We start from the raw sequence: 23,326 nt of genomic DNA, 5'->3' as shown, positions 1-23,326 counted from the left end.
ATTTCCCCATAACGATAACAAAATCCACATTCAGTCCTTAAATCAATCTATTTATAGCCGACGTTATTGTTTTACGCCAATTTATTTGGTCCTGCTTAACATTCAGCCCATGGGGACGAACATAAAAAACAATGAGTTATATGAAGACACAAAGAAAATGTACATAAAATTGATTGTCAATATAATGCAGACTTGGCAACTGTACCATATCATAACCAAATTGGACAACTGTATCCATTTACGTTATCCATTTGTGCGAAGAGATAACTATTTAGAGAATCTTTATCTGTATGGGTTTCTAATGCCCTGAACCCTGTGTCAAATAATTGACCGACTTACTCGACGAATGAAATATTGTGTCTTAATATGATTAAAAATAAAATACAAACGACCAGAACCACAAAACGAAACTCTAAATCAAATATTTTGTGTACTAATGAGTTAATATATTAAATTATAACAATTTGGCAATACATTTGTTGCATAATATCAAACAGTTCAACTTTATATGTTCATTGCCAAAAAATCATTAGCCTACTTATGAATTCTCCATAATATGACTGTGTCCGACAAGCTTTGTTGACTGAGATTAGAAGGTTTCTTTGATGTGCTGGGTTTTACTAGTAGTGTGGTGAAATCAAAGCTAAGATTAATTTGTAATGTATTGAAGATAGAGCTGTAGTTTGCATGTCGACACATTAGTTTTATAGCAGATAAAATATTGATGAGAAAATAGTTTTATAGTCTAGAAGATCTGCTATCGTTATGTAGAGAGAGCGAGTTAAAGAGATTGGGTTCTAAAATAATAACTTGTATTAAAACATGTAATTTCAATCGAGACAAAACGCTTGAAAGATACTTGAGGCAATCTTACATTAAAACTTTTGACCGCGAGAAATATGGTCTATTAAATATACGAGATGTATGCAATTTATAAACCTTGTGGACTCTCAGACTGGCTGATGTCAAATTTAGGAATGACGAATTTGCTTTTGATGAAGCTTTCAGTGGTCCTTAGATGAAATGAGGATTTTGGCGTGAAAAAAAAACTTTTTAAACTATAATTGTAGGCCTACGAAAATCATGATAACGTAGGCCCTAGATAATGAACGTTGTTGGAAAATCTACATAAAAGAATATCAGATTAAGTTTATAGGAGCATATTTTCTGTATTGTTTACATTCCCACAATAAATAACAATGTGAGAGAACCATCAATGTTCTTTATATAAATTCACCAAGATCTAATGTTGACAGGCTTACTTCTTTAATTATTTATATCTTAAAGGGATTGTAATTGTTTTCATTATGAATATCGGGCACACTGATCAATTTGCACCATTCCAATTTTCAAACAGATGTCTGTCGTTCCCGCAATTCCACTAAAACTAAGTGATTGATGACCTCACTAATCGCGAGGGCCTAAAAAACATATAATAGTTTTAGTGGAATTGCAGGAACCACAGACATCTGACTGAAAATTGGAATGGTGCAAATTCATGCTATAAGTGTATCCGATAGGCCTACACTTAAAAGAGTTAGAAATTGATTTTATTTTGCCTACTCTGGAAATTGAATGAGAAGACCAACATTTTTAATGATTTCTACATAATAACGTGAGATTGGTTTAAAAGTGAACGTTTGAATAAAGTGTAGGAGATCATTTCATTTTATTTTGATACATGGCCGTGTTTAGTCCAACCTTAATTTTACAAACAATTTCCTGTTTAACCGGAAGTGGGGTAGTTCTACCAAAAACAAATGTATTCTTCGACAGTTTAGTTTTTTGAAACTGTAAGTCTACAGGCTTAGACAAATGACAAATGCAAAATAAGTCATAAACTTAAGATATCGAATAGTTTTAAAGATCGGTTTTAGTTTCTATCCCCTTGCACACCGGTTTTGAATTTATTGATAGTCCGAAACTTAGTTCTCGGAGAAGAAGTCAACCCACCGGCTACACCACAGACAGGCATCTGTTTCTACCAATAGTCAGCTCTCTCTATAATAGTATATATATGAGAAGGTGGCTAACGCTCGTCACGACAATCTCCGCTGCAGACGATTTCTACCATTTACCGTAATGAAACATTATCCCAACCTTATATGAATCGTTTCATTGAATATTTTCCCTTCATTCAAGACCTATTTTATATCTCCCTCGGTGTTCCTCTTCTTACTAATCTATTTATTGTTCAATAAAAATACTAAAAAAATATACACCCGTCATTTCAATGTATCTGACAAGCTTTTGCCACCTTCTCATATATACAGTGGTGTAACCTATTTTCGTCGATATAAGGATTCAACACCGAATTTCGTCAAAGTTAAAAAAACGAATTTTTTTTTTCGTCTTAGATGTTTCCTCGGATATTCTACAAAATAATTGAAATCGGTTTGTTTCGATTTTGTTTATGAATCCTTCACTTTGACCCATATTTCATGAGCAACCAACTCGGCAACGGTCGCATAATGCGTCACCTATTGTCATGTACAATGTTTGATCTATAAATAAGTCGAGAAAAACACATTGTATGGATACCGGGTGGTATAATTAACTGCTCTTAGTATTGATCTTTAATATCAATTCATTATAACTAGTGACAAGTCCTTCAAAGAACCCAATTTTTAAAAAAATAGTGACTGACAAAATAAGATACGTAGTGTGATTTATTGCTAAAAGTCACTAAAACGACATAAGAATATGGCTCACTTTGTGTTCCATAGAAATTTTCTGCTGACATGGAATCCACTAGTTGACCACGTGACTTCATTGGTTGGACTATATTCTAGCAGACGACACTTGGAATTCTGATTACCACATGGGATAATTTGGCCGATAAAAAATGGTGACGTTTGGTATTAACTGAAATCCGCCATTTTGTATTTGTCAAAGTAAACATTAATACATTTTACCTTGCTTGAAACTACTGGATTCATTCTACTAGCTGACATTGTACAGAAAACCAATGTTATTCAAAACAAGCAAATGCAAAGGTCATGCGAGTTTGCACATGTGAATTATTAATCATTTCTGGAAATGCACGAAAAATAGGTTAGCAAGAAATTAGGTTACTTGACTGTATACTATTATAGAGAGAGTTCATTATTGATAGAAACAGATGCCTGTGGGCTACACAGTCAAAATTGATCACATTGATGGCAGATTGGCATAAATTTATGCACGGGCAACATGGATACTCAAAATCACAGTCGAAATTTGCATTTCTCACTGTCTTTCGAGTTTCTAACAATATCCTGAGCAAGTGAAAACATAACTTTGTCTTATGACACTGTAGGCTATGTCATTTACTCATTCAAATGAAGATATTCCTCCTAAGATTCAAAATAATAAAAACCATGAAGTGGATATTGAGCCCTGACTTGGTCAAGTTTATTTTCGCAACTTCTGATTCTCCATGTACAGTAAAAAAAAATCATGGCCGTAAAGTAAAGTGTATTGAGAATGGACCTTGACATTTCAACTTATGACAAGTCACTACACTAGATTTTTCGCTTTGATTTTCAATTGTTTTGACTTTTTTTGGGGTAAGCAAAAATTACTACCAAATACCGGTTGCAAAAAAGTAGCTTGACTGGGTTACGACCAAATATCAACTTTGTAAAAATAATTGGTAAAATGGACAAAAGTTGTCATTTAATTTATAAACAACCAGAATGTAAAAAAAAATTTTATCAGAACGATTACCTTTATACTTTCGTACTTGTTGGGCCTGATAAGCATATTTGGAATTCATCACAAAATAGTTTGAGGTCGTTATCCTGCTAGGTTCCTTTTCGTTCCACGTTATCGTTGTTCGTTTCCTACTCGGTTCATGTTTTAGTAAGTACGTTATACATTTATTTTTTACAGATTGTATAAAAGTTACTTTATGGTACCATCGAGTAACATATAGTGTATGAAACTTTTCTTGAGTCGGGAGAATGTTATTGCAGTCATTATGTAGAAGAAGGATAGTTTTTTTAGAACAGAAAATATTGAATAGTAGTCATGTTGTATGTAAAACTACACACAGACACCTCTTTACATGTACAGGTACAGAACTTTATCAAATGACAATAACATCCAAATACGATTTAATAAGTAGAGATAATGTGAAAACTCTTCAATGCTGCCTCTTATTTTCAAAACCTTTCGCTTGTTTCTGTGTCGGTTTGTTTATCTTCCCTACAATCCCAGAATGCATCACCCCTTATCTCCCAAAAGAAGTCAGAAATCAGAACTGGGTTATTACTTGCAAATCTTTGAAATGGCATTTTTCATTATTTCATCTGGCCTTTTGCAGTTCAATAAACAAAAACGTTTAAGACAAAAAAGTACGATACCATATGTAGTGGTATCTACTACCAGCACATACTGTACAGTAAGCTTATATTCTATGAAAATAAGTTTCGTTTTATTTGTAACTGACATTTTTTTCAAATGGAAAAGATGGAGGTTGAAAGTTTAAAAATAGGTGTAATTTTATTATGTTTTTTTTATTTCAGATTGTAGTGCTTTAAGAATATTACCCAAAAATGTAAATAATACATTTAGACTCTCACCAGTCTCCCCATTGTTTAAAATCACCAGAGTTATAAGCTCAAGTAATGGAGATTCAGGGAAAAATGCAAAAATCAAAGCAAAAGAGGTTCCTGAAATTCCTCCAGCAGGTATGACAAATCTGGATTTAGTTGAAATAATAATATCTGACATTGAGCATGCGTTTCAATATTTATTATGTTATTTATTGTAAAAGGTATCTTGTCTTGGGAAGGATCTCATTTGCCTTACGACTCTCTGCGTAATAAAAAATTATATACAGAAAAGCAACAAAACTGTGTGGTATTTTTTGTTAGTAATGGCTTGTGTATTAGTTTTCATATTTTATTTCAGTTACTCCTAGATTCCGGTTGAAATATGTAGAAAAAAATCGAGCTTTAAATGATTATTTATTAACACCAAAGTAAGTTTCATTAATCTTGATTGATCCACTCACTAGACATAGGATGAGAACAGTAAACAATATTTTTGGAATAGGGTATGAAGATCTGCCTTTCACCATTTATTTTTATATAACATTGAGCATTTGAAACCATATTTTGCCATCATTTATCATGAAGAACAGAAATCGAAGTTCCATATCATCGAATATCTGTACCGCAAAAGTTCTCATCATGGTCCATATTATATATTTTTTAGAGATCTAGGAACATTATCAGCTATCAAAACCAGAAGTGCTTATGTATTAGGAGGAACAGATGAGGTGTATATTCGTAAAGATATAGAGGAATTGTAAGTCATGTTGCCAGCATTTTTATTATACGCCTGTCCGTCCGTCTACAATGGGCTTGTGAACGCAATAGAGACAACAGTTTTTATCTGAATTGAATGAAATTTAGTGTGATCATTTATATTAATGAGATCTTGGACAACTTAGAATTTCAGGAAAGTGGGGGTATCTTGCTAGGCAACCACTTGTTGAATATTTCTCCAATTTTCATCAAAATTGTTTTAAATACCACCAGATAAATGAAAACTTCAGATACTTCTGATCATTATCTCAAATTCAAGGCAGGAGAAATTACTGATATGGTAGTCATTGTTTACGAAGGTTGACATGATCCTTTAAATTTATACAACAACTTTTCTTTCATTTTAGAGTGAAAAGTAAGTTTGGAAGTTTAGAGAAATTAGAAGAAGAAAGAGTGAGAAGAGATGAATCTGAAGAACGTATGTAGTTTATTGTTTCCAATCAAGGTTTTTAACTTGGTTAATGAATCCAACTGACATCCCACCAATACCTCAAGGCACCTCATAGGCATTGTAGGGTTTTCTGCAATTCCACTAAAACTATTAGTTTGATGATGTTGCTAATTGCTAATATTTTGCAATTAGTGTTGTCATCAAACACTTAGTTTTGGTGGAATTGCAGTAACCACAGAAGTTTAATTGAAAATTGGAATGGTACAAATTGATGTTATCTGTGTCCTGAAACACATAAAAAATTCAGAAAACCTCTTTACAATCCCTTAAATTCTAATAACTACTATCCTAGTAAATGCTATAGTATCCACATATAAATAATTTTCTATTTAACCCAGGAGAAATTTACCATAAAGTTGTCTTCTGTTAAGTAATGTGATCTTTACCCTTAAATGTTGCTAAAGGATAATATTTTCTATAGACATCAATTCTGGAGACTTGAAATTTTTATTTCATTCTTTTATTTTTCAGCCATTGATTTAATACAATCTCAAAAACATGTATGTTATTATATTTTACTTTGGTAGATGTGACTCGTTTGTTCTCTTTAATTCAAAATTTGAACAAGGGGTGGAAAATATTGGAAGTACATTGTTTTAGGAACAAGAAGCATGTACTCTTTCATTTTCTTATTGATTAATATTTGAATCACTCATACGGAGTGGCAAGGAATTCCTATATTTCTCTACTGGTTGCTCTATCAATGTCACTCAGTTTATTTTTAGACATTCTTTCTGAGTTCTTTGTGCTTATAATTGAAATGTTTGTCTTTCAGCCAGTAAAAGGCTCTACATTTGTAGTTAAAATAGCCTTATTAATGTAAGTATCTTTATTGATACAGTGAATCCTGCTCACACGATCACCTTTATTATGCAATATTATAAAAAATTATCTTTCGTGGTCTTATAATACAATTTTTACTGTATTGTCTGCTTCTTTTTGTCATTAAACTCTACAATAAACATTAGGAAGTATACAATTTGTCAAAGTTTTTAAACTTATAAAGAATGACTTGCAAATGATTTAAGTTTTCTTTCTTAGTTTTTATACGCCCACATTTCTCTATGTGGACGTATACTGTCGACACCCATGTCTGTCCGTCGGTCCGTCCGTCAACATTTGCTTGTTAACGCTCTAAAAACTAGATTTTTTGATGAAATTCGGTATGTGTATACATATTCATAAAATGAAGATCAAGTTCGAATTTGAGCTATTTTCTACTGTTAGAAGCGGAGTTATTGCCCTTGCCCCAAAATCTTGAAACGCTATTACTCTCTTAGTTTTCAACCGATTTTGATGAAACTTAAAATGGATGTTATTGGACCTTAATCTAAAGGTTTGCGAAAGTTTAGTTTACCTCTGATTAAATTTAAGGCTTTTTCAAGATTTAGGCCTCTTACGTCAGTTTGGAGGAGTTTAACCTCTATATAGTAAGTGCTTCTATAACATATCAATTGCTCGTAAAACACTCAAAAAACTAGAGTGTTTGAAGGAATCAAATGAAATTCGGTATGTGCATACATATTCATGAAATGAAGGTCCGTCAGTCCGTCCGTCAAAATTTGCTTGTAAACGCTCTAAAAACTAGATTTTTATGATGGAATAAAATGAAATTTCGGTATGTGTATACATATTCATAAAAGAGAAGATCAAGTTTGAATTTGAGCTACTTTCGACTGTTAGAAGCAGAGTTATTGCCCTTGCCCCAAAATCTTGAATATTTACCATCCGCATGCCGTGGTGGGCGTATATGGCTGTGGTCCACTATCTTATTTATTCAAGGAACTGTACAAGCTAATTTGGTAATGTTTTTGTCTTTATTACAGGAATGCAGCTATAACTTGTGTAAAATTTGTAGCCTATCTCTATACTGGATCTAGTAGTATGTTTAGTGAAACAATTCATTCATTGTTTGATACTATCAATCAGGTATATTTACCTTTTTTAAAGGGATTCAATTTTTTTGTGTAATCATGAAGGGCCTTAGGTGATAAAGCATATTCTGTGATTACTGACGTCATCAAACACTGAGTTTTAGTAAGATTGCAGGAACCATAGAGGTCAGTTTGAAAATTGGAATGGTGCAAATTATTGCTTACAGGTGCCCCCATGTGGTGTTCACCAGTACTGGATGTTAGGCACCAGTGCTGTAGTATATGTAAGAATTGAGTAGGGTATGGTGAAAACTCAAGACAGCTTTTGCTTAACCAGTTTTCATATATGTTCTCATTGAACAGGACGAATCAAGCTTGTTGATGTTTAAAACAGATGAAATTTTAAATTTCAGTTTAAATTTGTATGTTTCAGTTTGCTTTAATGTGGGCTTCTGTCTATTCAGCACGGAAACCAGATTCCAAATATCCGTAAGTTTATTTTGTTATCATTATATTGTCAGCTTTTTAAATGATGTATAAGATATAAAGTACCAAAATATAATTAATAACTAGGTGACGTTGTTGTCATTATATCTTCTACTTGGGCATCAGATGTATGCACAACCTTTGAAAAACAATCTCAATAAGCACACAACAAGAACTTGAAATAACTTTTTTTTTTTACATCATTTTTAAATTAGTATGTTGTAAGTTGTGATGTTTTAACTGTATTAATAAAGAACTATAATAATTCTAATTTCTAAGATATGGTTACTCTAAATTCCGTCATCTAGTAGCTATAATGTCAGGATTTTATCTATTTGGCGTTGGTTCAGCATTGTCAATAGGTTATGGTGTTTATGGATTATTTCATCTCAGTCATTTAGAAAATGCTGCTTTGGTAAGTTCACTAATTAATATTGATAACAATTTAAGGCTGGGCCTGTATGTCAGTAAAAACAGATGTAAGAATTTGTATTGTTATTAATATCATATTTCACTAAATCATGATATATAAGATGATAAATATTGGGATTTTGACTGAACTGTATTTATCACAAGAACTTTTTCAATATGGCCAATACTGATGATGATAATGACTGACAAGCAAATATTTTCAAGATTTTCTACTGGCTTAGACAATAAGCTGTTCCACTGTCTATATATGTTAAATATGATGGAAAAAGAGACTCCAATGTTGCTCCCTCATGATGTTGTCTATTGTTATTATCCCAATCAGAAGTAGAAAATAGGAGAGTTAAACCTTACATTCACATCTTTGAATCATGACAAAAATATTTTGTTTATAGACATTCCATTGCAAAGAATAACATCACTTGTAACAGTTATAGATTTTTCTATGCCCTCTAAGTTATGTTGAATTTATTTTTTCAGGGTTACGGTGTATTAGGCTTTTCCTTTGTGTGTGAATCAGGTATATATTTTTTATTGAATATGATAGAGAATGATAGTTGTGTGATTAAATACGAGATCATAAACATAATTATAAGAATTGACAGCTTGAACTTAATACAGTATCGATTAGTTGCTGTTTTATCAAATAAAAAAGGAGCTCATGCAAGTCATGATTTTTGTTAATAAAGAGGTGGAGCTTCATCCATGCAATAACATCAAAATGTACTGATTGTAGCATACCTAAGCTCCACTTACTCTCCTCTCAGATTCTATTTATGTATGTTGCTAATCATATACCATGGTTTTCCTTTAAGACATTTTAAGCATATTATTTCTTAAAAACATCAAATAAAAAAAAAATGTAGTTCAAATAGAGCTTGTAAGTCACCACCTACTATGAATGTTCAATGATATTTTGGAGTGACCTGTTATATTTATTTTAGTTTCATTCATGGTAGCCTTTGATAAGATGAGAAAAGAAAGTAAAGCTAAAGGAATGACTTATAAAGATTACTGTAAGTGTCTTTTATAAATTCTCAATCATATATTTGTTTGAATGATAGCAGCTTATTTAGTAATGTGAGTGTTGTGTTAGGAAATTATAAATATTAAAAATGAATTGAAATGAATGGAATTTTACGTCCTATTTTTCTGCACCATGGGGCTAATAAAGACATAAATATTAGAAGTTCAATATATGTTTGAATATACAGTATATAGTAGTTATGATATAATGGAATTTGATTTTGACGAGTCTTCATAAAGCTATTTGCAGTAAGAGAATTTCTAGAGAAATATTGCATTACCCGTTTCATCAGGTTATCAGGGGGAATGAATTTGATGGAAAACCCCATTTCCTTCATGGAAGTGTTGGACAAGAAGTTTCAAAATATAGGATGAAATGCTTCCAAAAATGTCTACAATAAGCCTATTTCACAATCCCTTAAGATATTGTTGATATAAAAAAAATTGGATGAAATTCTTTGTGGTCAATGCATGTATTACACAAGGTTATTAACTCAGTTAATAACTACATTTTGTATTTTTGTCTGTTTCAGTATGGAAAGGTAATGACCCTATAGTGACAATGATATTATTTGAAGATGGTGCAGCTATTTTAGGAGCACCTATAGCTGCTGGTTGTATGTATTTATCATCAACGTATTTTCTAGCTGCTGACCCTCTTGGATCATTGTTAATTGGTGGTGTGCTGGCAGGAGTAGCAGCTGCTGTGTTTAAGATCAATGTCAAATGTATAGATGAAAGGTTAAAATCTGTTCCTTATTTTGATTAATCACAATCACCCTTTTCATACATATCGGTAAATATTGGGGCATCAATCATTGAGTGAGGACGTCTGTCCTAAAGGACCACAGAATTGTCAAGCTTCGAGGCAAATCAGGAACCAGAAATCAGAAAATGGGAGGCGGCCTTAGCCTGGTCAGCTTCTTTTCTGGGGGTGCAATGCCCCTTACCCCCTACATCACTGATTGTTGACTTTTCCTATAGGCAATAACCATGGCAGAAAAAGTGTCTATAGTCATTCATAATGGTATTTTTTCCTGACAATTCAATTTACTGAGCATAATCTCTTTTCGAATTTTTACTGTTGAAAATTTGCCTCCATATTGACACATTGTAATATTTTTCCATGTCAGTAGGTTTATTTCAAAATTCCAGAGCTATTCCAAGAAAAGAATTGGAAGGTATCAGAAGTTTCTTGGAAGATGATAGAATGATCAGGTAAGACTGATGAATCATATCAGATTGTTTAATAGTAATTATTCAGTGCTTAACTCATTTAAAGAGGATTTGAAGCTTTTTTAAGTGTATCAGGGGCCATTTATTGGAAATCTTTTCATGTGGATTGGGGACACTGTTAGCATTGATTTGGATCATTTCACCAAAAATCACCTGTCAGAAAATTGGAATGATGCAAATCAATGCTATCAATGTCCCCAATACGGTGAAAAAATTACCAAATTCTTTATATTTCAAAAGTCTATATGATTTATTTATAGAGCCTTTTTTTAATGTTTTCTTATTTAATCTGAAAGTTGTTATCTTAACACTTAGAATCATTGTGAATATTTATATAATATATAGCTGTATATGTATTTGAAGATCTATACATGATGCTAAAGCTACAGAATTGGATGGTGATATTAAGTTTAAAGGTGAAGTTTACTATGATAGTTTAGAGGTTACAAGAGATTATTTACGAACTCTAGATAAACAACAAATGTTAAAGGTATAATATAAATCCCATATCTAAACATATATTTTTAAAAATATGGAAAACTTCTCTTATTCCCTTTATGTCCGTTATCTATGGAACGCTATGAAAGCAGAATATGTTACATTCAAAAGTTTCCCATCTATTTCCTTCTCTGCCATGTTGAATTCAGTCTACAATTTTTTTCGGCACATGTGAAATGCGCTTAGTCCATAATTCCATAAATCCTGAATGTGCAGAACTCATTAAATGAGCAGCCTCTATGACATATATAGGAATTCATTTAAATTTCTATCTGATAGATTATTTGTCAAGAAAATAAGTTTGATAATGATGTGAATTATTCCCATTCCACCAACCAACTATTTCTGACTCTCCTAAATATAATCTCTGTCAACAGTAGCTATCAGAGGTCAGAAATAAGACAGTATGCTAGAGAGGATATGTAATTTTAATGTTTGGTATTGATAGGAAATAGAAACTATTAAAACTGAAGAAGATTTAGATAAGTTTATGTTAAAACATGGAGAACAGATAGTAGATAATGTTGGTTCACAAACTGATAGAATTGAAAAGAATTTACAGGTTTGTTATATCTTCAAGTATAGTTTAGTTTATAGCCTAGTTTAGTATATTACCAACTGATGAAATTTGGCAGTTTTCATGTACATGACAACATAACAAAAATCCAGCTAATGTGGTGCTGACTCTTTCTCAAGAGTATGAAAATAATAATAGCTTTTTTTACACTTAACCTAAAAAATGAACGTTTTTTTAGAGCATTAAATGTCTGTTAATTAAATATTAATTATCAAGAGCAAATTTGTTTTGAAGTAAATCAACTGAATCTCATAAAAAATTAATAGAATGATATTTGGTAGTGTATGTTATTTTTTTCTGGAAAATGTTGAAATATATTTTTGCTGATTCATTCTTTTACTTTCAGAAAAAATTTCCCAGAGTACGACATATAGATCTAGAAGCTTTATAAAGTATGCACCTTTGATTTTAGAATAAATTGCTGATTGTTAACTAGTGTATGTCTGAACTTAGTTATTTGACAGTTGGAGTATCTTTGTGTTTTTTTTATTTTAATGTTAAATGGCAATATTTATATCTCCCCAACATAAAAAACTAGTGCAAACTGAAAATGGTTTAAAACTTAATAAAAAAGAGTTACCATTTCCTTTGAAACATAAGCTCAGAAACTGTGAGGTTGAATCTTTGATTTTTTCTACACTATCATTGTTTAAGTGCAATGATTTTATATTCACAAAATCTTCAGATCTAATGCAAATAAATGACACCTTTATATGATCTCATCAGGGCACAGAATATAAGCCTATACATGTATATTTTTTAACATACCTCATAATGGCATAATTCATAAGTGCTTTTTGTTAGTGCAAGTATTTTAAGTGTAAAGTCTGAAAGTCTATTTAAGTCTGAAAATGAACAATATATAATCAATTGAGACAAGTCTAGTTGGTGCAAGATTTAAAAATTGAAATATATTTGATAATTTAGAAACTTCAGAAAATGATGATGACCTTTTAATAATCAAAATGATCTTGATCAACTTTCATCCATTTTTTTTGCTGATTAGACCAAATTTGCAATATTTACAATATAAATTGTATATCCATTCAGTCATTCAAGTTGTTAATGATATATACAATTACTTTATAAAAAGTTTACTAGTCAGAAGTTTCATTATGTGCTCTATTTAATCTCTGGGACAACTACATGTATTAAAGATTCCTTTTTTCTCATGAATAATTAACATCTATTGTCTTTATAAATACATGACTACACAACTAAACATCTTATATATTTAGTGAAATCCCATATTTCACAATAACCCCCAAAAAAACTAAACATAAAAAAGTGAGGTGTCCCAGTTTTGTTTGATTAGTACAAAATGATGACTATTTACTTGCCATATAGACCTATGAGAGTGATTGGTTGTGAACATTGTAGCCTTACCAACAACAAACATATATATACATATTGTAACAAATCCTGTGATATAGGTTAGATCCATTTTCAGTCACAATTGATACACTTGTTCTGACTACCTGCATTTCACTGCCTAGAATTTCTCCTAATGATTTTAGTTACTTAAAACTCTGATAAGATTAAATTTCATTTACTCATTTTCGAATTTAGATCTTTTGCATGATTTTCTAAACCATTATTGGCATTTATTGAATTTTAAAAAGGCCTTGGGATAATATGAAGTTTTGGATCAATTTAATTTGAATGTCATATTTAGCATTGAAATTGAATTCTATTAATAAAATAGAATAGTGGAAGTTATCACTTTAGAATGTTAAATTTTAGTTATTGAAGTGTATACACCAAGATATTTTATTATTTATTGTTATAAGATTGTTTGTTAGAGAAATGTTTGTTAGCATGTATGGTATAAATTATATTTATAACTTAATTCCAAATAAATCTTTTAAATTCAATCAAAAGTTTATCTTGAAACAGTGTAAGAAGCCTGATACTGTTGCAGACTGTATGGCTCAGTCAGTTGGATGTGCAGGGTACAAGTTACTCCGCCCGAGCACATTCATCTTTCCCTTCCTCCCAGTTCTACAATTATGATTTTTCAGGCCCCATTAAGGTATCTGTTACTAAAATTATTATGAATTGTGATTGAAATCCGATGTATTCAAAACCAATCAATCCACGTATTGATCCTGCCGTTAAGAACTCTATAGGACAAGAGCGTAGTTAGGTTGATAATAGTGTGGGCTCCGTTTTCAGAATTTTCGGAACATGTTTGAGAAATATTTTTCATAATGCTTTGAATTAATAAATAGAAATATTTGACCATGGTTGAGATTTCTGACGCCAAACCGCCCCTACCCAATACAAAACTACGCCACTTTTGTTGCTTCACCTGGTGGGAATAGAGTACTCATTTACCAGTTGTATTTGCACCCACCACAAACAAACGTCAGTAGACACCTTGAAAGGTCGTCTGTAAAATTTTAATGACTTTTGATTACGTGAATTAAAATCTTAACTGTAAATAAGAGTTACTCCAATATGACTGACATGATCTGATGATGTCCCCTTTACTTTCACCATAAACATTACACCAATATGGCAATATCAAGGATGAATATTAACTAGTGATTCGGATCAAATGTTGTTAACTTCAAAACTAATTCTTGATATACCTTATTAGAATTATTCATCGAAATTTGACATCTGCAAACAAGCTTTTTGTATAAAAATCTTGACGTTTCTAGATTGGGACATCTTCTATTTGATCACGACCAGATTTCACCATGTATCATATTAGTTTCAGCCGTAGCTATTGTAGCTGTTTTTACATCAACAGTTTATGGAAAAGGTTATGGTTTCCCGCCACCAGCCATCGATCCTCTACCATTAAAGGATATCGAATGGGACGATCCACCATCTGATCCCCAAGGTCCACAGAATCCAGGATTTCCACCATCTTTACCTCAATTTCCAGATCCGCCAAGCTTGCCTCAAGATCCCGCCTGGGTGGGACAACCAAATACTAATCCATTTCCCGTTGAACCTCAAGATCCTTCATGGGCGAATCCAGGCAGAGGCAAAGGACCAGGTAGACGACAAAGAAAACCAAAACGACCACGAAAACCAAAAAGTAAGTTCCACTCTTTAACTTTTTAGTCAAAATTGCATTGAGTAAGCGGTCAGAGGAATGGTTAAATTTGGTCAAATACTGAAGGTGGTTGCTTAATGGGCCAAGCTGTACAGTGAAATCTTAAGGCTTGCTTTGTAGTCAGATGTTTGACAAAGTTCCCGTTGATCAGATCATTCCATTATCAAGGAATTTATATTTATGTCTATTTTAGAAATAATTCCCATAGAATCGTGATGATTTACTTTGATTTTCAAATTTTAACATTTGACCGTCATGATTCCACAAATTATAACATTTTTCGTTAATTTCAGGGAAGAATGGTAACAAATGTCAGAGGTTAGCGAATAGGGGCAGCTGTAGATATTATAAATGTTTTGAGAAGATTGAGCCAACGTGTTTAAACCAGGGAGAATTCTTTATCCAGGATTTAGAAAGTTTCTGCCAAAATTCTCAAATCGCGCTCAGAGGAAAACAATTTTCAAAACAGGTAAGCTGAATATTTTAAGACAATTTTAGTTTTTATACGCCCACAGACTTCCGTCCGCCCACAATTGGCTTATGAACGCAATAGAGACAACCGTTTTTATCTGATTTGAATGAAATTTAGTGTGATCATTTATATTCATGAGATCTTGGACAAGTTCGAAATTTGACGATCTTTCGATGAACGGTTTTTGAGTTATTGCCCTTGACTTATGAAAACCGCGTCAAAATTTGTTTGTGAACACGATAGAGAGTACAGTTTTTATCATCGTGAAAATATTTGTTTGTAAAAACGAACGTATTTCGTGATCCCCTCGATTGTTCCTTTTAAATAGAATAAGGAAGCTAAAGACGTATGTTCCAATTTACCATACACCACCATTCGTTTAGAATTTTAGAAGTAGTATATCAGTAAAGAACCCATTTGTTTCAATTTTAGGGAAGAAAATACATCAAGAAGGTACGAAAATGTCAAACAAAACAATTATTAGGTTTTGAAAAAAGTCAAAGCTGTGAATCTATCAATGATAAGGCTTTAGTAGCATTATTTGGTGGAGACGCTGTCAGAATTAGTTCTCAAGATTGTTACTGGCAGAGTCAACAATTCTGTGATATCATCTGTAATCCAAAAGATAATCAAGCCTTAGTTCAAGTTGTGTTCAATGATGATGATGGAGATGGTTTCGATGATGAACAGATTGCGTAAGTTGTCTTTAAAAATAAGCTAAAACAAAAGTGCTGAAAAGTTATGTAAGACTGGAATAGTATGGCACTGTACTTTTGAATATATAGCCTGTTCCAACAAGCAACCTTAGTCCAGCAATCTGATTCGGACAGGTCGCCAATCCGTCGCAATCCAATGCATGTCATAGAGATTCAAGACTTAAGATTTAAAACCGATTGATATTGATATGCAATCTACAACAAAAAACTAACGATTCTTGGGCATCACTCCTCCGGCCGAAATTGGTTGCATTTAGCTCATTGACTTGTTCTTATTTTTCAGACTCGCTGAACATTTCCAAAACCTTTCTAACTTCTGTTCAGAATTTGCACAAGGCGTTTTCCAAGAGAATTTCATCAATCAATGCCCACCAGGCACATTAAATGACCCACCACAAGCCCCAACACCAGTGCCAGCAATGATGATGAGAGGGGGCGCAGGCGATTAAATACACTTATACAAAAGCATTTTTCATTTCTCTGATGTTTGTGTGGTTTTTACTTCATGAAGTTGATAATAAACGCAATCTATTCGATTTTCTATTATTTTTCTTTAAAATACCGAATCTTCAGTCAAATGTATTTGAAATTGATATTTTTTTTTATCGCTACTAACTGAAAAATAGACAATTTCCACTTAGCAATGTCCTCAAACCCAAATATTAAATGTAAAAGTAAAGAATACTATTGTATGTTAATTATGAACCGGCATGTTAGAATTCGGCTGTTAAACACGGCACTTCATGATAGAACAGCATCCTATTTTTATTCAGGATTGAACGGTTGGGCGCAGTAAGTCATCTTTACAAAAAAACCCACCCTTAAAAAGAAATGCCCACATATAATGATCTGAGCTGTTGACCTCTGTTCATGATAACTTGGTGTAACTCACAGAACAGAATTGATAAGGAATTAATTATCAAAAGTCACATTTCAATCATATTACATATTAAATTGCAATATATCAATCCTACAGAAAGCGACATGGCAAACCTCTGAATGATTGATTGCTATAAATTTATGTAGTATACAGTAAGACAATGGAGAGGAAGGTGTTTAATTATGAAATTAAGGAGGTAAACAATCGGACAAGAAATGAAAAAAATATAAACAAACTCAAGACTCAAGAATATCTATCTTACCACGATATGCTTGAGTGATAGTATTAGCTGCTTCAAGAAAATAAGCACAAGTCAAAGAGTCCAATATCCAGTGCTGCCAGCCTTTAATCACCACCGGCTCCTGGCATCATAGGTGTAGTTGGATAGTACGGAGCCGTTTGCTGTTTAGTTTGTTGCTGACTGTCCTCCAAAACCAAGAAGAATTTTTTGTTGTAAGTATCTTTGAATATTTCTCGTGTAGTATCATCACATTTAATCAAAAGATTGTTGAAATGGATGAAAATTCTGGAAAATATCAGAGATGGCTCTTGAGAATTCCTAAAATTAACTTCGACACTATCAGTGAAATAAGTAAATAAGTCGAAGCAGATTGTATTCTATATCAGAATCCATTAACCCGACCACTGCTTCACAAAGATACCTAAATCAAAGTTATCGAAGTTTGCAAGTGTACAAGGTCAGGATTTTACACTATGGATAGGTTTTGATCGTACGGTTTTTGTAAAGAACTGGCTTTGATTGTGCCAATCCTTATTGGTTATATCGTATTTCAGCACAGACAAAATATAGGCCACAAACAAGTATATATGTATTCCTACATTCACAAATATTGTCATCGACCAAGTCGCAACCAAAGGTACACAGTACTATTAGAGTAAAGAAAAACTTTCTCTCATCTGACCTCTGTTTGTCATGTGTCGTCTTTTTGACATTTTTCAATATAGCTATCACAGACATTGTGGCTCAATTAGGTGAGTGGGGGCTCTAGGAATTTATTTCACATAATGCTCTCCTACACTTTGGTCTGGGGGTGGGGCACCCTTATGCATGCCTATGGTAGTTTGGCCACTGCGGTTTTGATGGATCTTGGTAACAAATGAAGAAAAAAAAACAAAAATCATACTCACTGGTATTGTGTACTACCAAGTCCACCATAAATATGGAAAAGTGCAGCACAGTTTTGTTCACTTCTAACGATATCACAGAATTGGCCATTATTGTAAAAACAATCTCCTAACGGTATGCCTCCACCAGGTAATGGCTGACTGACCAGGCTGTCGTTTACTCCAATATTAAGTAGATCACAGATAGATTCGGTAGTAAAATCTAAAAGAGCTCTTGTCTGACACTTTCTAACACCTCGAATATAGTTATTACCCTGAGGAAAAGAACATTGTACATATTTACTCTGTGATGCCTGGGGTTTTGACTCGTGCCAAGAACATATAAAAAGACCGAAACCCGACAAAAAGATTTCGATTCAAATGTTAATCTAACTAATTACTGATGACAATGAAAATAATGCTTGGAAGAACCCTGCAATATAAAATATAACCAGCAGGACAAATGCAGATGACTAACGCAAAATGAACAGAAAACATTTTTACCTCGGTGTTAAATTCGTTGTTTTGCTGAATCTTAAGCGACATATCACAGAACCCTTTGGCGCCCGGGACGAGGTATGCTGTTGAACAATCTTGAAGATATGCTGGGAAACAGTCATAAACATCACATGAATCTGGATTATTAGCTGCGGCGCAGTTTATATTTCTTCCATCTGAAAAAAGAAGAGATATATCCTTTCATCGACATCTTGTATAGTTTATTTCTGAACACGATTCTGTGTGGAATTTTATGAAAACACTTACTGTTTGTATTTTGTTGATAAGGAGTTTTAACATCCGTTGATTTTCCATTATTATTGCTGTTTTGCCATGGCTCAACTGGCCCAACGCGGGTATCACTTCCATCATTATTTGCAGTCCAAGGATCGTTATTAACACGCCCGTTGTTATTTGGCCATGGATCATTGTTGGTTCGTCCGTTGTTGTTGTTGTTGTTAGGCCATGGATCGCTGTTTGTTCGACCATTGTTGTTGTTGGGCCATGGGTCGCTGTTGGTCCGTCCGTTGTTGTTGTTAGGCCATGGATCGCTGTTTGTTCGACCATTGTTGTTGTTGGGCCATGGATCGCTGTTGGTCCGTCCGTTGTTGTTGTTAGGCCATGGATCGCTGTTTGTTCGACCATTGTTGTTGCTGGGCCATGGATCGTTGTTGGTTCGCCCGTTGTTGTTGTTTGGCCAAGGGTCATTATTTACTGGCCCTAATCGAGTATCACTACCATCGTTATTTGTAGGCCAGGGGTAGTTGTTAGCTCGCCCATTATTGTTGTTGCTTGGCCATGGATCGTTGTTTGTTCGTCCATTGTTGTTGTTGGGCCACGGATCGTTGTTGGTTCGTCCATTGTTGTTGTTTGGCCACAGATCGTTGTTAGCTCGACCGTTGTTGTTGTTGTTTGGCCATGGGTCGTTGTTGGTACGTCCATTATTGTTGTTTGGCCACGGATCGTTGTTTGTTCTTCCATTGTTGTTGTTTGGCCACGGATCGTTGTTTGTTTGTCCATTGTTGTTGTTGGGCCACAGATCGTTGTTTGTTCTTCGATTGTTGTTGTTTGGCCACGGATCGTTGTTTGTTCGTCCATTGTTGTTCTTGGGCCATGGATCATTAACAGTGGGTCCAACGCGAGTATCGCTTCCGTCATAATTCCCATTGTTTGCTCTTCCGTTATTTTTGTTGTTCGCTCGACCGTTGTTTGGCCATGGGTCGTTGTTTGTTCTTCCGTTGTTATTGTTTGGCCATGGGTCGTTGTTTGTTCGTCCGTTATTGGTGTTGCTTGGCCATGGATCATTGTTGGTCCGTCCGTTGTTATTGTTTGGCCATGGATCGTTGTTTGTCCTCCCATTATTGTTGCTCGGCCATGGATCGTTGTTTGTTCTGCCATTATTGCTGTTTGGCCATGGATCGTTGTTCGTTCGGCCGCTGTTGTTGTTTGGCCATGGGTCGTTATTGACAGGTCCAACTCTCGTATCAATGCCGTCACTTTGTTTGTCGTTGTTGGCGCGTCCGTTGTTGTTATTTGGCCATGGATCGTTGTTGGTGCGTCCGTTGTTGTTATTTGGCCACGGGTCGTTGTTTGTGCGTTCGTTGTTGTTATTTGGCCATGGATCGTTGTTGACACGTCCGTTGTTGTTGTTTGGCCACGGGTCGGTGTTGGCACGTCCGCTGTTAACTCTATTGGCAGGTGTTACACGGGTATTACTGGCATATTTTGTATTTCTTTCAGGTTTCTTTTTGCGTCCTTGCGTTTGCGCCCATTGAGTGTTGGCCCTCCCGTTATTGTCGGGCCATGGATCGCTTTTCGTATTAGATCTTCTTCTGGTTATAGCCGTGGGTTTAGACCCACCAGTAGCTCGCGTATTAGATCCACTAGTTCTCCACTGATTAGCATTCCTAGATCCATAGTTATTATTCTGACCAAATGTATCGGAAGTAAACCAGTTAGCAAATGGACTGGTTGTAAATTGGTATGTATCTAGTCTTTGTGGCGATTGTGAAGTCAGGAGCCACAGTGGATCTTGCTGAAATGTTGATCGTTGTTTCCTCGTAGATCTTCCAGTAACCAACGAGGCTGAAAGCCAGAATGCAAGGAGGCTATAAACAGCTATCCTCATCGTAGCGATTGTACTATTTGAAGCACATTATTTCGTTCAAATGGCTTTTATAACCTTTGGTGGATGCGTTTCTTTTAAGTGTATGGTGCTAAGTACCAGTCTAATGACTTTTTTTTAACTATATTGCTGCAGGTAAAGAAACACTATAATGTGTTAGTCAAGTGTTACATTGACTTACAATTATAGGTAAGTAGTTCACGTAGCTATGTCAGGTGAAAAAAACAATTCCCGTGTAGACAGTGAAATGTAGCATTGGTCATTTCTGTAGACTTATATATTGTTACCTATATTGGAGGTGGTCAGTACAAATTAATTAAACAGGTATGGACTGAAAACATAACCTTGTCTCACACCGATTCATATAGTGAATAGACATTTCTTAAATTGGTGTCATTGTCAACATCAAATTTCGACCAGTTTTAGACAGCCAACGATAGGAGTCCCAGTCTGTCCTTCACTGATTGCTGTTACGACCTTAACCAATGATTCAATTTTACTTCAGAAGCAGTTTAATCTTGGCGCCCTACAATAAGCAGTCTAATGTATATGTTACAAATAGATCTTCATGAATATCGTGAAATTCGTCACACTTTCCACCTGGTTTTAAGCTACATATATTTATTTAGAAAAAAAAGTAAGCCACTCGTCTGTTTAGTTAAAGATTAGCGGATATACAACTTGAACCTTATTTTACAGTCAGAACAAATAAACTGTTCTACTTTCCAAGAAGGTCTTACTCGTTGAAAAACCCTCCTTCACGAAACGTAATTTCTGGCTTAGTTCTCTGATACTGGTAGGAAAATATATTCCAAATTATTGCTGCTCGACTATACTGCTGAATTATCCATTACCATGGGTTAAATGGCTGATTTAAATGTCTAAGATAAAAGATTGCGTTGCTGGTTAATATATATCAAATATAGCAAAATTCTTATGTTACACTGCAAGTTAAGAATTGTCTTTATTGTTACTGAGTTGTCCGAGGTTTTCAATCCTGTTGTCTTGTGTCATCATGTTTTACACAACATTTTGTAATAGGCGTACCGCAAATTAGATACCCAGATTGTAATGATGTTCAAGATTACAACACCTGATTTTGTCGCTTTATATTTGGTGTGATTTTCTGTAAATTAAATCGATTTGCTTGTACGAATTTCTATTGTAATGCTATGTTAAGAGTTGCCTTTAACTTCGAACAGTACTCGGATGTAATGAAATGGATATTGATGTTAAAGGGGAACAGTCGGCATTTTCGATGAATGCGATTTACTGTGCTTTTATAGTCTTAAGAAGTACTAAAACATATGCAAATCGCATAATCCCTTCAAATATACCTCAAACTAAAACTTTCACTGTCTATTCCTATATATTATATATGTGTTTTCTCTATATGGCGTAGTCTCACTAAAATTCGAGTCGAATTTTCAACTTTCAAACCTGAATAATTATGGATACACATGGATTTAAAGGCTCAAATTTCGACGATGAGCTGTGAACACTATTACTGATTATGTAAACAAAATAAAATTCCTGTTTCTGAAATTATGGTATGATTGGTCGAACGGATTGTAAAGGTGCTCCTTGAAGTTGCACACGCGTCCTAGTTGGTTCTTTGCATCTAGTTTAAAAGTTATCATGCAACTGGGTGTATTGGTAGTTCAAAATGTAATGCACATTGTCGGATGAACAGCCAAAAAAGCAATCCTAGGTTTACATGTATGTCCTAGATTTCAATGCTAATTAAAGTTTATGCTTTGAATCACCAGTTAACCTGTACCCACTTTAAAGAATCTGAGATCAAATGGATTTTCAACTAGATTGGTTTTGGCAACTGGCGACATCGAGGAGCATCTGATTAATCTGGATCTAAACGACATGGGCTCAGCTTCCGATTCGACTAGGGACTTTTGTGTCTTGTAATTTACTTATACAATAGACTTATCTATTGCTAGGCCAGTTTAGAACTCGTCTCAATACACCCTAACACCAAAAAACACTGGGTTTTACCATAAAGAAATAATATGAGTTTCGATCCCAGGTAAAAGATACGTGTTAATTTGTTTAAAGTTAATTAAAAAATATTCTTGTTCTGGTAACATGTAAATTTGAAAGAACCACCCTAGGTGACCTAGTAGTAAACTTCTTCAGTGATCTTATTATTTCATCTGCAATAAAACCATCATAAACTATACTAAGGTTAACAGTCTGACGGCAAGGTAAAAATAAACACAACCTCGCCAAAATAAAATGTCTTTTCTTTACATAGTGAAATCCTTGATTGAGTTCACGGGTGGGGCAAATAACTCTCGTTGTTTTGACAAATTGAAGCTGATTTTCTGTTAATCCATATGGTGAATGTTGGAGAATAATTTTAAGCTCTAATGAGGCCCACGCCAAAACCGAGGGGGAACTACTATTTTGATCCTTTGAAAGGTACCTCTCGTACCCGCAGAAGACCCGGTGAGTTATTTCCTTGGATTCTTTTTCGGGTAAAGGTGAAGTAAATGTCGTTGTTTGTTTTTGGTTGAGAGGTCATGAAAGTACT

The 23,326-nt window shown here is 34.0% G+C and overlaps 3 protein-coding genes across 3 annotated transcripts; 2 read left to right on the top strand and 1 right to left on the bottom strand.

The window, feature by feature from the left end:
* The first annotated feature begins 1,738 nt into the window (after nucleotides 1–1,738).
* On the top strand, nucleotides 1,739–12,304 carry LOTGIDRAFT_234506 (hypothetical protein). Its single transcript, XM_009062580.1, has 19 exons — nucleotides 1,739–1,793; nucleotides 3,874–4,056; nucleotides 4,509–4,673; nucleotides 4,897–4,966; nucleotides 5,203–5,295; nucleotides 5,663–5,733; nucleotides 6,238–6,266; nucleotides 6,542–6,585; nucleotides 7,593–7,695; nucleotides 7,868–7,924; nucleotides 8,074–8,129; nucleotides 8,406–8,541; nucleotides 9,036–9,075; nucleotides 9,500–9,571; nucleotides 10,115–10,322; nucleotides 10,737–10,799; nucleotides 11,181–11,307; nucleotides 11,764–11,877; nucleotides 12,239–12,304. Exons 2-19 carry the CDS (start codon nucleotides 3,945–3,947, stop codon nucleotides 12,281–12,283), a joined length of 1,605 nt encoding a protein of 534 aa, XP_009060828.1. The 5' UTR covers nucleotides 1,739–1,793; nucleotides 3,874–3,944; the 3' UTR covers nucleotides 12,284–12,304.
* Nucleotides 12,305–12,936: 632 nt separating this feature from the next.
* Nucleotides 12,937–16,599, top strand: LOTGIDRAFT_234505 (hypothetical protein; the record flags this gene model as incomplete). The annotated part of the gene is made up of 5 exons (XM_009062579.1): nucleotides 12,937–13,325; nucleotides 14,618–14,944; nucleotides 15,256–15,431; nucleotides 15,867–16,129; nucleotides 16,434–16,599. The coding sequence occupies exons 1-5, from the start codon at nucleotides 13,214–13,216 to the stop codon at nucleotides 16,597–16,599; spliced, it is 1,044 nt and encodes a 347-aa protein (XP_009060827.1). The 5' UTR covers nucleotides 12,937–13,213.
* A 2,995-nt stretch (nucleotides 16,600–19,594) lies between these two features.
* LOTGIDRAFT_125908 (hypothetical protein) lies at nucleotides 19,595–19,768 on the bottom strand (the record flags this gene model as incomplete). The annotated part of the gene is made up of 1 exon (XM_009062578.1): nucleotides 19,595–19,768. The coding sequence occupies one exon, from the start codon at nucleotides 19,766–19,768 to the stop codon at nucleotides 19,595–19,597; it is 174 nt and encodes a 57-aa protein (XP_009060826.1).
* Nucleotides 19,769–23,326: the final 3,558 nt, after the last annotated feature.

Source organism: Lottia gigantea (assembly GCF_000327385.1).
Source record: "Lottia gigantea unplaced genomic scaffold LOTGIsca_52, whole genome shotgun sequence".
NCBI lineage: Eukaryota > Metazoa > Mollusca > Gastropoda > Lottiidae > Lottia > Lottia gigantea.
Note: the sequence above shows the minus strand (reverse complement) of the source record. Positions and strands in the feature narration are given on the sequence as shown.